General features: G+C 36.0%; 1 protein-coding gene across 4 annotated transcripts in view; it reads left to right on the top strand.

Annotated features, from left to right (window-relative positions):
- LOC113228083 overlaps positions 1–16,452 on the top strand; it is a 322,064-nt gene that overhangs the window by 259,364 nt on the left and 46,248 nt on the right. For all 4 annotated transcript variants that reach the window (XM_026461228.1, XM_026461227.1, XM_026461229.1 and 1 more), the window contains 2 exons: positions 3,754–3,825; positions 9,336–9,447. In XM_026461228.1, coding sequence (XP_026317013.1) covers positions 3,754–3,825; positions 9,336–9,447 — 184 coding nt within the window. The remainder of the gene's footprint in view (positions 1–3,753; positions 3,826–9,335; positions 9,448–16,452) is intronic.

The following is a 16,452-nucleotide window of genomic DNA, read 5'->3' as shown; positions in this document are numbered from 1 at the left end:
AATATTAACAATAAAATAAGTACTAAATAAAAATGTATAGCGTTTAATCTGATATTAATGCTTGTAAAATATTGTTGACACTTGAGATCTGTTATTGAAATAGTTTGTATTTAACTGAAAAGGGTTATTTTACTTTATACTAACAACTTCAGGCATTGACCTTGAACCTCAGGACTATATTACAAACATCGTAAACAACAACTTTGTTCGATGACTTTACAAAACATTATAAATTTACCAAAGTGAAACGAACGAAATATATTTCTATATATCTTTGTATTAATAATTATAACAAACTAGTGGTGTAATTTCACATAAAAAAATAGTTGAATACCAAATGAATAAAAAATTGAAATGAAACGAAGTTTATTTTTGTATCTGTATTTGGTAGTGAATTCAAACGTGCAAGCGTCTACCCTGACCACCCCCACTTTCTATTGTCACCGCACATATCTATCACCCTTTACTTAAGAGCGATAATATTTTTATTTTTATACAAGTTTTTTTTATAACATCACGCGACGGAACGAACAAGTCGTGCGCCTGATGGTTAGCTACATGCCGATCCATAGCAGTAACAGTGCCACTCATAGCTTTAAATTGCAAAGATCTGAGGGGCACTATCACTGCACCCGTCACCTTGAGACATAGGTTGACAAGTCCCATATGCCTGTAATTTCAACACCCTCTTACCCTTCAAAACCGGAAGACAGTAATGCTGACATTACTGCTTGGCGGCAGAAATAGGTAAGGTTAAGGCAGTACTACTCTGGACGAACTCTTTCACAAGGAGCTCTACTGCTTCTTAAAATTTTGTAAAAGTAAAATCTAATAGATTATTAAATGTCATGGAAGAAAAGTTATTGTTTATGATGTTAGTAATATAGTTTTGCGAGGTTGTTACTATTTTACAAAATAATATTGTATATTGATGACAGTTTCTTGTGTAAAATAACAAACCTTATACGTTTAATAATAAATGTTATGAACCATGTACAACAATAGTTGACATAATTACACGGGTTTTGTTACCGCGTAGCTTTTGTTGCTTTGCCCGATTGTCGACAATATTGTTCATTGTGATAGTGTCTATATTTGAATACAGTTACTTGGATCATGATCACGGAACGTTTATTGATTATGTATTACGTATGTTTATAATACATGCATTAATAAATATACAGGTAATGCGCACCCTTGGTGTAATAAAGTAACATCTGCATAGTGAGAAATTCAATTATGTAATAAGATTCAGAAAATATACGATTACTTTTTTATGATTAAATAGTAGAGTTATAAATTTCACAAATACAGAGTGTGTTTTAGTAGTTCATATTATTTTTATGAGTTTCATGTGATAAAAGCACATTATGACGTATAATTGCATGTGGCTTTATATCTTTATTATGGGTACGATTGATTTTGACAATAATATTTTCTTTTTTATATAATATCAAGTTACGGGACGAACAAGTCGTGCGCCTGATAGTAAACTACACGCCTGTCCATAACTCAGAGTTATGAATCGCTAAGATCTGACCATTGCGCCAGTCACCTTGAGACATAAGTTTACAAGTCCTATGTGGCTGTAATTTCATCAGTACCCTTACCCTTCAAAACCGGAACACAGTATTGCTGGCATTTATGCTTGGCGGCAGAAATAGGTGAGGTGGCAGTACTTCCCTGGACGAATTCTTTCACAAGGAGCTCTACTGCTGCTAAATCTATGTTATATAATCGTTATACATTTTCAACATTATATATGTATCTATATACTGAATTCCAAATAATTAAATCGACGTGTTACCACTTTTGTAACAATGACGAACATACTCATAACCCCGCATTAAGGAAAACCCTATATTGCGAGTGCCACGTACACACATGTAGACCACAAATTACACTCACAAGAGAAATAAATGTAGGTCATACAAATATTTCTCCTAGCTCGGGACCTCTATGTGGCAGAACAGGTAACCATTCCGCCACAGAGGCAGTTTAAATTTTATAATTACCACGCATCTCAAATATAAACTATTGAAAATAAAAACGCGTTATTAAAGAGTATCGGAGTCCTTCCTGTTCAAAGACCTTATCGGCAGGACAAATAACTTATGCGGTCTATTTGACGTTACCCTCAGTCGTTCTCTGAACGCGACCGGATTCGAAGCTGTCACATTCTGCTTCACTGTCATTAGCTTGTCAATTCTCCAAACAATAAGCGTGGTTTTTTAGCAATGTACACTAATTTTTTAAGTAAATTTACTACGTTGGACTAAAACTTTTACCACGTGTTAACTATGGTGTATGTGCAGGATTTTATAGAACTTTTTGTGAACATTTCGTGCTTGGTAATTTTGTGATATAATTTTTATCATCTGGCATGGATGTGTTAACAATGAGGCTTTTAGAAGAAAGGTTATTTAACTTCAATTCTCTTAAAGAGAAATTCGAACAGTCAAGGTAATCCATTTTTTTAATGTGCGAGACAATTGTACCAATTATCTGGTCGTAATATACAAAATTCCCTTTATTATGATTACCAGGCAAGGGAATTCCTTCCGGAGCAATATATACCCAAAATACCCAAATCAGAACCAATTTAGGAAATGTCGTGTTCGTTCTCTATAATTTTAGAATTGTGACTACTTTTTCGGATATCAGCATTAACTTAGTCAGCCGTGACCATAGGACCTGTAAAGATTCCGAAGTTTATAAAAAATATACGCTATTTAGATCCGAAATAATAAAGATAACTTTTTTATAAAAAAAAGACCGCAATAATTTGTGGAATTACATCTATTTGCCTAGTTCATTGAAATCGGTTACCGGAAAGTGCGCGAAACCAGACTTCATCCCCTAGTTTGCCACCTTTAGAGGTGGAATATTTTCTTCAAATTTAAATGGTACCAATACTGAGGTACCCTCTTTCCAGCAAAAAAGTATAATCAAAATCGGTTCACAAATCCGGAGTAATCGCGTAACAAAAAAAAAAAACGAATTTAGTAGGTCCTCCTTTTTTTTGAAGTCGGGTAAAAATTGTTTATCAGTGTTGAACTTTGTTAATGGAAGATGAAGAAAGTGTAAAATATCAGAACTAACATGGAAAAAATAAACTGAATTCACTATTATATTCATTTATAGTAAAAATATAAATAAATAATAAAACGTGACAAAAATTCTCTGACATCATCCGAATTCGGCTGGGGTTTGAACACCTTCCGATTTTTTCCGGCGATTTGGTGCGGACAAGTGAACGAAGATTCGGATCATACAAAGAACTTTAAAGTTAAATTGTATCGGCTTTGTCGGCGCGTCCCGAGCCCGAATTCCAACCCGAGACCTTCTCCTCTAGTGCAAACCGTTGGGACATCGAGGTCGTCGTATTAAAAGTATCTTGCGTATTCAGAATCAAGACATATTGTCATAATACTTATGCAAAACATCAAAGAAATAGGCAGCCAATAAATATTCAACCTTTTAGATTATGGTGTAACCATAGATATAGGAAAATCTATGGGTGTAACGGACTGGTTGACGCAACTCGATGTATTTGCGCCAGTTTTGGGTAGAGTTTCAGGTTTTGTTGTGTCCGTATATCACGTATTACGATAGAATATTTTATAAAGAAACTATCCTGTATGTTCCCTTATCGCTTTCGGAACCCCACGAAAACATCCAGTTGTCGTTTTTGTGAACGAAAACTGTACAGCAGTTTCATATAGTAACAAGTGTTATTATGTTTGTTTGCAGGCTGGGCGGCGGCGTGCAGCGCAGCGCCACGCAGGCCGACATGCCACACCGAGGAGGCACCATCGCCGAAAGGTAAATTCGCACACAATTTTGTTTCTACATCCCTCACATAATACTAATAGCTGATTGGATTAGCTTGAATTGCATTACGTGAATTGAACACAGGTTTTCAGTTATTATTGATTCAAATATCAAACAAATAAAAATTACTTTTCGATCCGACTGGATTACGTTAGCCCCGGTCTGGCAAACAAGGTGTTGGTTTCAATTCAGCCGGATCGCAGGATTTTTTCTTTGTGTTTGTTGGATATTTGTATAATTTTTCAAAAAAATGTAAGTAATATCGTAATAAAATAGAAATAAGCTAAGTTTTCAGTATCCTTGCAAATTCATACTTCTTTTACTATCATAAGACTTTCGCTGTAACTATAATAATAAAAATAGTCATTATCATCATCATGGACATCCCCTTGTATGTCCCACTGCTGAGCATGAGTCTCCTCTAAGGAAAGAGTTTAGGATACGCACCGGCCCCTCTGACCCAATATATTACAATTAGAGTTTAACAGAATTTTGAAAGGAAATTCGAGGTGTTCATGATGCCAGAAAAGGAAAAAAATGAGCTCGTGCTATCACAATTTGCTATGGTATGGTGAAATTACAGGCACATGGGACTTGTTAACTTGTGCCTCAAGGTGAAGGGTGCAGTGGCCCCTCAGATCTTTGCGATTTAGAGCTCTGAGTGGTGCTGCAACTGTTATGGAAAGCCATGTAGCTTACCATCAAGCGCACGACTTGTTCATCCCATCACTTGATATTACCTATATTAAAAGACTCGACTTTCCTATAAAATACTTAGTATTTGAGACGGGGGTAGCTTTGAGTGAAATAGATCGAAGTAACATAAATCACGGTTGTACCGTCAGTTTTAATGTCGTAACTGTATTATTCAAATTCGTTAATTTCTTCGTGATAGGTTTTAAACGCGTTGCAAGAATGTATTTTGATTCACACATACAAAGTTTTTATAATTTTTATATTGACGCTCATGTAATAATAGACCATTCACATTATTTTTACAATTTGAAGTACATAAGCTATATTTTTTAATGAATGTCATTTATGTACGTAGTTAATTATGTGATAGCGACACAAAGATAAAATATAAATTTAGTAGCAGTAGAACTACTTGGAAGTATTGCCACGTTACCTATTTTTGTCGCCAAGCAGTAATGTCAGCATTACTGAGTTCCGATTATGAAGGGCAAGGGTGCTGGTGAAGTCACAGGCACATGAGACTTGTTTACTTATGTATCAGGCTGACGGGCGCAGTGGCAGTGCCCCTAAGATCTTTGCCATTTAAAGCTCTGAGTGGCACTGCAACTGTTGTGGACAGGCGTGTCGTTTACCACCAGGTACATGACTTGTTCGTTAGTCACTTGATGTTATAAAAAAAGACCCCAATCTAACAACTTTTTAAAATCCTTATTCTTGTATAATTTGTAGAGTTAATAATTAATAATAATCTATGTGCTGTGGAATTTCACAAACATGTATAATATAATTGATATACTCGTACTTTGTTCACTGTACTTAAGTGATGATAATAAATAAAGGTCATTGGCGTCATTTAGCTGTAGTGAGAATCCGAAAATAGCTATTATATACATACCAGCACAATTAACATATCAAAAAAAGTGAAAATTAGACATAAAGAAGTAATTCCATGAACATGTGTTAATATCTACTTAGTACATCCTTACTCAACCTTTATTGAACTGAACTGAAATTGCCTCGGTGCAGAGGTTCCTGGGTTCAATTCCCAGGCCGGGAGAACTATGCGTATGGTTCACATTTATTTCTTTCGGGAGTTTGGGTGTAATTTGTGGTTGTCCATGTGTGTGTCCATGGCCTTCGCGACACAGGGTTTCGCGGCAGGTTTCCTACTGCGGGGCTATGAGTGTGTTGCGTTTATTATTATTATTATTATTGAAGAAATAGAAATTTTATAATATGCATTTTTTCGATGCTGTGACAATGCTGAAATAGCTAAAAATTATAACATATTTACGGTTTTAACAAGTACAACACTCTTGTCATCATGCGCTAAACGACAGTGGTTAAAACTTTTTTTTAATCTGATGCCTATGCGTCGATATTATTTTTAAATAACTTGTTAGTGCCCACTTTCTTTTTGTAGCAGCAACGTACATCGTGTGTGATTCAGAGGAATCGAATTTGATTTCCCGCCAGAGAACTTGCATTACTGTGTCGTTTTCGAATCATGAACAGGGTAACCTGTCACTAACTCGAATTTATTTTTTCCGAAATAACGTTTGTTAAAATTTTCATTACCCCGAAAACCAAATTACAACGAAACTGTTGTTCTTTCAGGATATGTTGGATGTTTGTCTCAAAGACACTATTAGGTTCGGTTAGGTTAGGTTAAGTTAGGTTTAAAAGAAGAAACATTTTCCTCTCAAACTTACTTTCGAGGTTATGAAAATTCGAGTAAACGTTATTTCTGGAAAATGTTATTTTGGCCTTCTAATAGGTAACCCATGGGCAGTTTACAAACCGTTATTGTTGCTGGAATATAAAAGAAAATATCGTGATATCACATAACTCTTCAAAGATTTGTGAAATCACAAAACCGCATGGGACCAACGTGGAGTACAATAGCCTGAATTCTTTCTCCAGAAATGACTCCTGCCCAGGAGAGACACCTACACAGGGCGTAATGAAAAGGTGTAGCTATATTTTACGATTAAAAAATGTACATGAAACTTTGGACAACAATGCAATTTGTATTCGAAAAACAAACAATCCGTCGTTGTTGTGTTGTATAGAATGTACGAAAAGTTAAAAAGACAATTATTGACTTTTATTGAATTTCACGACGTTTTCTGTGATATTATTATATTATTTTTGTTATATTACTCCATTAGTTTGTTATATTTAAGGAATTTTTCTATGATTGTAACGCGCACGCACTCGTAGCCCGTGTTTGATATTTATCTATCTATCTAGAAGAGGGATACATGGTAAAATTGATCTCGTACGAATTACAAACTTATTGTAACCTTAGCATGTCAAAAATCAATTCTTCGATAATAATAATAGTAACACTCTAGTGTCATAGCTCCACACTAGTGAAACCCTGTATCGCGGGTGCCATGGACACACACATACACACCCACAAATTACACCCAAACTCACGAGTCGGCCACGAAGGTAGTTGTATTAATAATGATGAAAAATCGAATTATTTTTTCTTGGCTCATCCCGGTCGGTTTCATTGGCAATTTTTATATTGCAAAATACGCTTTTTTATTACATCCTCTATGTGGATTAATGATAGTGATGAACTCATAGCATCTAATTTTGTTACAAGGAAATATATTCAATAATATTTTTAATTTTCCTTTGAACTACGTATGTACTTGACAATTAAAACCAAATGTTAACGACAAATGTTGGTGAAGTTAAATACCACAATTGTCCAACATTTAAGTAGTGCTAAGTTAAATATAGATAAAGAAGAGTCTTCGTTTACTTTAAATAAATGGTTAATAGTCATTATGTAATTGCGGTTGTGATTGTCGTCTGTAGCAAAGAGACACTCTTAACATTTCTAAATAATTTAATAATTTATTAATTTATTAAATCGCCTAGGTGGTAATACGAATTGACAAAAATTATAACAACTTTAAGTAGAGTTGTTGTGCGTTGTAGAGACACAATATTTGTAGGTTAGATAACATCATGTAACTCGATTTTAATTTCTGAGTTATCAATATAATTCGAATATGTTGTAAGATAAAAACATGAAAAAATTTATATCCCTGCAAAAGCATTTTGTGCTCAGGACAACGAATGGTTGAAATTTGCGTACTATTAAGAAAACGTACAAATTTTCGGGTTTCTCTTTGTTTAAAGACGAGAATGGAATATTATACTTCAAATCAGTAGTAAATTTGAACCAAAATTCTATAAATTGATGACAAAGAACCCAGAATAGTTTAGATTTGCGAGATTATGTACGTACCACTATGTAGCTATGTAAATAGTAAATATGTAAATACACTGTGTCAATGTACCACATAGTTTGAGCTTCTCTTATTATAATTATATACATAGAAATATCTAACATACTTATCTAAGTCCGTCTCATCTATTCAACATTAAACATGACAAATGTATCTATAACATACAATTGTACATAGAAATTGTAACTTTTCAATACAAGTGTGATTCAAAGTCAAAGTTAAATAATCATTTATTCCATAGGTAAAATGAATATACACTTGATAACGTCACATTTAAGCTACTGCTTGGTCACTACGCTGACTTCCCTGAGAAGAACAAGAGTAAGAAACTTTAGGGATTGCTTTTTTCAAATAAACTTAAATGTTATGGAATATACTTTGAATCAATTTTGTGTGGAATGTAGAGCCATATCGTCTTTCAATTTTGTAGTATCACTTTTGAAAAAAAAAAATTTAATGTAGTTTTTAAACTTAGGAAATGATAATTTTAATATATGCTCCGGAATCTTATTGTAAAAACGCGTACAGTTCCCCATAAAAGAGTCGTTTACCTTGGTTAAACGAAATCGAATCGTGGTACCATGACTTTGGACTTAGCGCTAAGGTTAATATTATGGATATCTTTTTCTTATTTCAATGATTTCGGCAATGAGAGCACTGAGTGGCCATTTCTTTGATTTATAGTGAGGTTTGCAGCTGCGGTTGTCTTTTTATGTTTGACGTAATATTTATGTTATGTTTTGTGTAATAGGTTCGTTGAATTGTGCATCCAGGTTCCTTATTATATTTTCTTTTTGTGACGATCTGTAATTGCGTCTCAGTTGTTATTATTATAGTTTAAGTTAGTTTTAAGCTGTTGGTCTTCCTTTTAGACAAAATAAAGCACAAAAGCACATTTTCAGATGTATAGATAGCTACTGTTTACTAAATACTTGCTACTCAATTAAAGAGAAACCAATACTGAGAAAAAGAATCTTTTAAAAAAATTGTCACATACTTGGTGCGTTATCAAATAATTAATTAAATTACTTTAAGAAATAATATGAATAAGTAATAATTGTATCATATCTATGTAGAGTTGCTGTGAACAACGCGAATGTGGATTTCGTGAATATGTACACGGGTCGTTGCGGCATGGTTGTTGAGTAGTGTGACTGCGAAACACGTCTTGTCTCACTTACGTACATAAATCTTATTGTGGTGATGAAAAGAACACCTTGTGTTCATTTTGTTCACATTGAACTGTATTGGTGGTGTTGTTTGCTCAATTTGTTCAATAGATGGCGTACACGGTCCTGTGAATCTTATTTCTCATACAAAAACTTGAATATGTTTAAGTGCCATCTACTGGTGCAATATTGAACTTGCAGTTAAAGCTTTCACTAAACTGTATCAGAACAGCCTGTGTCCTGTAAGGAGAGCACTCGCTTATGCGTAATACATTAACTTCAAGTATTTATTTTTTAAGCATCCACGAAAATATGAAATTTGTAAGTATATTTATTAAATTGTCCCATATGATATTCTTTGCAGGCTGGCAGCTCTCCAGGCAGCCGGCGCGAACGACTGGCGTGCGAGGGTCTGCCGCCTTAGTCCTGACAAGGAGGATTCCAAGGCTATCGAGCGAGTCAAGAACAAAATCAACGTTAGTACATTTTTTTTCTCTTATTATTTTTTCTTTTAATTCTATCCTAATTCTAAAGCTATATACGGGCGGTATTTTCTTGGCTTTTACTCGATGACCCTGAGACGTATTTTTAGATTCAATATGTAATTATGAGGACACCAATATTGTCACAGATTCAAGCAGCTTTTACATTAGTAAGAAGGCGTTGTAATGTGAAGTGTCCCTGAGTGAATTCCGTTGCTCTGGTGCTCATAGCACAGGGACTTCCCTAGTTTGAGACCAGGCAATTGGTGTAGTTGTCTGGCACATTATTATTAATTTGAATGATGATGTAGCTCACCAGTATAGAAAAAGGAATGCTTCGTTGGTTTGGTCATATAGAAAGAGTGTTAGTTGACGCCACAAATTTATAGAACATGTTGGTGGAAAAGTGGATTAGAAATATCCTTGAAAAAGGTCCTGTTAAAAGTACCAAGAATAAACATATGACGAGACTGATGGGAGTACTTGGTACTTGGTGCAACGGGCTGGTTTCCGCAACTCGACGACAAAGCGCCTATTTTGCGTGTGGTGGGTGCAGGGTCCTACTTGTGCCACACAAGCTTCTCCAGGAATCTCAGCAGCCTCCTTGGTTTGCTGAAGACTTCGGGGAGCGACCTTGGCACTCCAAGGTACTTTGCCCTGTAGTTGGCCACGCCGGAGCACTGGAGTAGGATGTGCGCAGCCGTTTCCTCCCCCTCCATGCACGCTCTGCATAGAGGGCTGTCTGTGATACCTAAATTGAAAAGGTGTTTATTGTATGGACCATGATCCGTTAGGGCGGCAGTTAGAGTGCGAAGCTCTTGCCTTTTAAGTTTAATTAGTATTCGAGATAGACTGGCATTGAGCGTTGGGAGTGCTTCCCTCGCCTGTCTACAAACCGTAAGGGTGGTCCATGTATTATTATGTGAAGATTTTGTACCTTTGTGTATAGTTGTTCTGGACCATTGGCAGGGGAGGGACACTATCGGTTCTGGTTCTACAGCGTCCGTCTCCGACCCTTTCCTGGCTAGTTCATCTGCTGCATCATTGCCACGTGAGCCGCTGTGTCCTTTAATCCACTGAAGAGTTACGTGGTTTTGTATACATACCTCCATGAGTGCTTGATGGTATTCGTAAATGAGCCCTGAGTTTATGTCATAGCTATTCAGTGCTTGAAGTACTGACATACTGTCGGAGAGTATTCGAATGGAGTAAGTAGTTCTTTACTCTTCTCGCTATGATTGCTTCTGCCGCCAACTTGATGCCCATGCATTCAGCCTGGAATACTGTGTTGTGGTCACCAAGCGGTGCTGATATCCTAATATTGAGGTCTTCTGAGAATACCCCAGTACCTGTTCCTGAGTTTGTTTTAGATCCGTCAGTGAAGACTGATGGGAGTATAGGAGGTGATAAATGTTGATCAAGAATGTAATGGGTGGAGGTCTGAGACAGCGTGATAAGCGTGAAGATAAAAAAAAAACAACCGTAGTGCCTTACTTAAGTCTCGATTACTATCAGAACCGCGGTCGCCAAAATTCACACACTCATAATTTGAAACACTATGAAATATTGATAATGATTGGTCATAGTTTCTAATTTAGAAAGAAATAACAAATTCTATACTGTTAACATAGTTTAAACTTTACCCTGTTGGTATATCGTTGAAAGTTCAATACCCATTATTGCAAGTTACGACGCTTTTATCTCATATTGAAATTTCAATCAATGTGTTGCCATCTAGCTCTTAATAGCTGAATGACAACGAATTCGAGATGTTTACTTGATTCTCCAAAAAAAGTGACCATATTGCAGCGGCATAAGGTGTACTTTCGTTTCTTGTAACGAAAAACATGTTACGGTAAACAGAAAATTAAAAATTTGTTATAATTGAAAAAATAAAACTTAACAACGATATGAATTCCGCCATAGACAATATTACAAGTGCGACTATCATTTTTGCATTCCAAATTACCAAAATAAGGCATTTTTCTGTGATATTCGAGGTTTTGCGCAAGATAATTGACACGACCATACGTACAAATAGAAAATGGCGGACTGAGCCGCGTACTGTTGGCCCACGTGCCACGCCGACTAAGCACTTCTATTGTATTTATTTTCCGTGTATGTACATATATGTATATATAGAGCCTTATCTAAAATGTTAGAATAAAATCAAGTAATATGAGAATGAAACAATTTTTTCGGATCTAAGTATATTTGTTTTTACCTGTAAAAAGCCCGAAATGTTGATTTGTTTGAAAAAGATATCTTTACAACGTGAAAGTGTTTTGTTACGATACAGATACTCAACCTAACAATACATATTGTGAACATTTCTGAAAATAAGTTTTCGAAGAAGCTTAGCAGTCGCTAAAGCAAAATAAATTGCTTGTCAAAAACAAAATGGCCGTTTGGCGTGTCATTTTCGTGTCATCACTGATCTCGTCCGGGTATGGCATCTATATGCGAGTTTATGAGGTATTCCAAAAGCATTAGGGCTCAATTTCAAAAGCGTAATAGTAACGATATGGTGTGCAAGTTCTGAAATGTGAAGTACACTTACAAAAATATCAAACCAGTTAGCTAATCGTTTCATATTACACTGGTTATTTCTGGTGTAAAAGCTAGAAGCTTTTAGCCAAAAGCCAAAGTGCAACATAATTATGCCATTGTTTATGTCATTTATTGGCATATTGACCATTAAAATAAGAGTAGATTGAAAAATAAATGAATGAATAAATATTATGATAAACACAGAACAGTAGATCACAGAGTTGTAGTAATGTACAACGGGCGGACTTATTGCTAAGTGGCAATTTCGTCCAGACAACCCTACATCACGTGAATTGTAAACGATTTGTAAATTGCTTGTTGAGCAATTTTAAAGTCGTAAAACAAAACATTGTTGTTTTTTGCTTATCTCCAAATCATAGTGAGAATGTAAAACAATTTTTGTGCCGACATATTGTTTGTGACAGATTATTTGATAAAATGGGTGCTACAATGTCAGAATCTATTCATGTTTTACTCTTTTTTTTTTTTAATTCAATCCCTGTTTAACTTATAACCAGAGCCTTAGTGTAAGCTTCAAATATGTAAACTTAACTATCGTGTTGGCGTTTAGATTTTAGTTTAAACCTTATAAATATATAGTTATGATTTAAATATAAACGTTAACGCAAACGCGGTAGTTGCGTTTCAATGATTACAAATTTACATTCCAGCCTTTATTGTAAGATAGTAGAAACGGAAGTAGCCTCAAACTTAAAGAAAATGTTTAAAATAACTAGAATGCAAAGGCCGTTATTGTGCCGTTATTTGACTTTTGTTAAACAATGTAGATTTTATAAACCCAAGTGACGGGACGAATGTCGTGACAGTCGTGCACCTGTTGGCAAGCCTCACGCCTGTCCATAACACTTGCAGTACCACTCAGAGCTTTAAATCGCAAAGATCTGAGGGGCACTCCCATTGCACCGTCACTCTGAGACATAAGTTGACAAGTCCCATGTGCCTGTAATTTCGCCAGCACCTTTACCTTTCAAAACTGGAACGCAGTGCTCACATTATTGCTTGGCGGCAAGGTTAGGTGAACTGGTAGTACTTGTCTGGACGAACACTTTACAAAGAGGTCTACTGCTACTAAACTTACATTGTGCAATGAACAATTTTTTATTGTATTATGTAAACAGTGTCGGTTTAAAGAAGTTACTGACAAAAATATACTTATTTCTCAATCGCTTAGTATTCAACCTTTTGCCATCAGCACTATAAACTTGTCCCCTCAAGTGCAGCGCTATCTGAAGTGCACTTGCGCAACCGCCGACCTTGCTGTACCTCTGACAACGGCCACCCTGAGCTACTCTGTCCCCTCTGTACTGAAGTAAGGGCTCTTGAAAAAGCATTGTTGCATGCAACATTTGCGTCCATATCTTTTCTATAACAGATTGTGATAAAAGTGCATGTGTGTTATTGCCGGGCATGTGCCAATATGTACATATTTATGTTATGATAACTCCTAAGGGAAATGTAAAATAATATAATAATATAGTAGTATCGGATGGCACATCAATAACCTGATCTCAAATGAGGAAATTACCTGTATGGTGAAAGCACCAAAATTAACTCTTGAGATACTACCCAGAACACTAGGACCGAATGAAGAAACTTGCATGAGTTTCTCGCAGGTGGCGCTGTCGGCATTAAAAAGCCGTTAAAACGGCTCGATAAAAAGATCTGTAACAAGCATGTACAGAAAAAATCTGGCGTACATATGCATAGCTCAGTTTGTAAAATTTTCTTTGTTGTTCGATTTTTCTATCAATAATAAATACTGCTGCCGTTAGTTGAAAGGGCGCTTGTGACGTTTAAAATAAATATTGTTTAATATGTATAGAAGGCCGTAATCAGTAAAAAAAGACGATCGGTCACTATTTTAATTTTTTCCTAGGTGGGTGAAATTACCACAAGAGAAAAGTAGATATTTTTAACCGACTTAAAAAAGGAGAAGGTTCTCAATTTCACTATATTTTTTTGTATCTATGTTACGCGATTAATCGAACAATCTGGCATTTGTTAACCGATTTTGATGATTCTTTTTTTGTTGAAAAGAGAGCATCTCAGTATTGTTACCACTTAAATTTGAAGAAAATATTCCACCTCTAAGGGTGGCAAACTAGGGGATGAATCCGGTTTCGCGCACTTAAAACGATTTCAGTCAAACTTGGCAAACAGATGTATTTCCACGAAAAATAATTTATAAAAGTTATAATCTTAAGTTATCTCTTGGAATGGCTTCGCTCTTATTTGTCACAAAGATATCAGTCAGTTGTAATAAAGGGCTTTGAGTCTAACGCATATATTGCACAATCGGGTGTGCCACAGGGCTCTAACCTGGGACCCTTACTTTTTGTTTGCTACATAAATGATATCACATCATGTGTGAAACATTGTAAGTACTCTCTCTTTGCAGATGACTTAAAAATATATAAAAAAATAGAATCCTGTGTAGATATGGCACTGATTCAAAGGGACTTGGACAATGTTGAAGTATGGTGTAGGTCCAACGGAATGGAACTAAATTCCAAAAAGTGCTCCTACATTCGTTACACCAGAAAGATAAATACCTTTCCTTCAACGTACACTGTCAATGATGAACATTTGGTAGAATTACCAGAGGTACGGGATCTGGGTATCATCATTGACAGTAAACTCAAATTTACATCACACATTAATCATGTCACCAGTAAGGCCGCCCAAATGTTAGGTTTTGTTAAAAGGAACTCAAGATCCTTTAGTAACAAAACTAAAATTATATTATTTAATACTCTACTTCGTAGTCAGCTTGAATATGCTTCTGTGGTATGGAATCCTGCCTATACGGTGCACTCCCAACGCTTGGAATCCGTACAACGAGCTTTCACAAGGCACCTCGCTTTTAATTCACCGAATATTTCCCATAGATGCCCATATGACCAGCGCTTGAAGTTTTTTAAATTAATGTCTTTGCGTGACCGTCGTAGACTTCATGATGCACTATTTCTGCACAAATGCGTTAATGGAACTTTTAGAAGCGACGAGATACTTTCGCGCATCTCACTCTCAGTTCCTTATAATTTACCCCGGAAACCCATCACGCGATTGTTCCATCAACCGGCTTGTAGAACCAATGTCATTGAGCATGCCCCTGTTTCTCGTGTTTGCCACACTCACAATAGTTTTAATGCTGAAATACCTGACCTCGATATATTTTTTGATTCCCTTGCAAAGTATAAGACCAAACTCATGAAACTGTTGCTTGGAACCTCATTGGACTGAGTTGTTTGTTTTTCTTTTTCTTTTTTAATTTGATTTAATTTTGTATACTATTTGCAACTTTAATTAGTCTCTGAGAGTTTGTTACTGAATGTTGTGTTCACCTGTAATTGCCTTGTGTATCAGAATCATGTTTACTAGTTTTAAGTTACTTCAATGCTATAATACATATGCTGTTGGTGTACCTATTATAAATAAATAAATAATTATATATTTACATTTCTTTAAACATTATTTTCTCGGTTTTGAGTTTTTGTCACAAGCGCCCTTTTAACTAATGGCGGCAGAATACTAGAACGAATTTTAAAAAGTTGTTTACCGAATTCGTCCGGGACTTTATTACTACAACTGCCTCCGTGGCCGAACGGTTACCATGCCGGACTGCCACGCAGAGGTCCCAGGTTCGATTCCCGGGCCGGGCGAAATATTTGCATGACCTACATTTATTTCTCTCGTGAGTTTGGGTATAATTTGTGGTTGTCTATGTGTGTGTCCATGGCACCCGCGACACAGGGTTTCCCTAGTGCGGGGCTATGTTGAGTGTGTGCGTTATTATTATTATTATTACTTAACGCTCAGAGTGTCCATCGCTAGGCCACGTAAGTCGCCGAAAGAATAATAATTGTAATTAGTTGTACTTTTAAATACTGCGTTTGGCGAAACAATTGATCCTATTCCCTGTGCTGTTTATGGATTAGCAGTTAGCCGCAGATGGATTTTATTGCGCCATATAAAAGGGCGGTATTATGCGCTTAACTGAGGCTTGGGGGCGCTCAGGTGGGCACGGACTTCCAGGACACATCCTCCAAAAGGGTGTGCTAACTGAGGGGTCCCTCATACTCTCCGAGGGCGATAACTCGGAGTGAAGTGTGATGTAGTTGCATGCTACTAGCTTTACGCTCCGATTATAGTTTAAGGATGAGTCTGGATGTAAGAATAAAGTTGCTTGGTTGGTTCATATTTTAGTATTATAATTTAGTATTTAAAAATTAATAGACGAAGCCAAAGTATTATTAATTTCTTTAAATCTTAGCTTCATACAGGTATACTTTATGTCTTACTACTTCTTAGCTAGCGATTTCTATCGTTGAAACAATACCCTTTGGTTCACCAGTATTACAAATATGGTAGCAGAAGGTGTAAATGAAATGGTTATTTACCTCCACATAAAATATAAATATTTCAATC

The sequence above is a fragment of the Hyposmocoma kahamanoa genome, unplaced genomic scaffold, assembly GCF_003589595.1.
Source record: "Hyposmocoma kahamanoa isolate Upper Pololo Valley unplaced genomic scaffold, ASM358959v1 220, whole genome shotgun sequence".
NCBI lineage: Eukaryota > Metazoa > Arthropoda > Insecta > Lepidoptera > Cosmopterigidae > Hyposmocoma > Hyposmocoma kahamanoa.
Note: the sequence above shows the minus strand (reverse complement) of the source record. Positions and strands in the feature narration are given on the sequence as shown.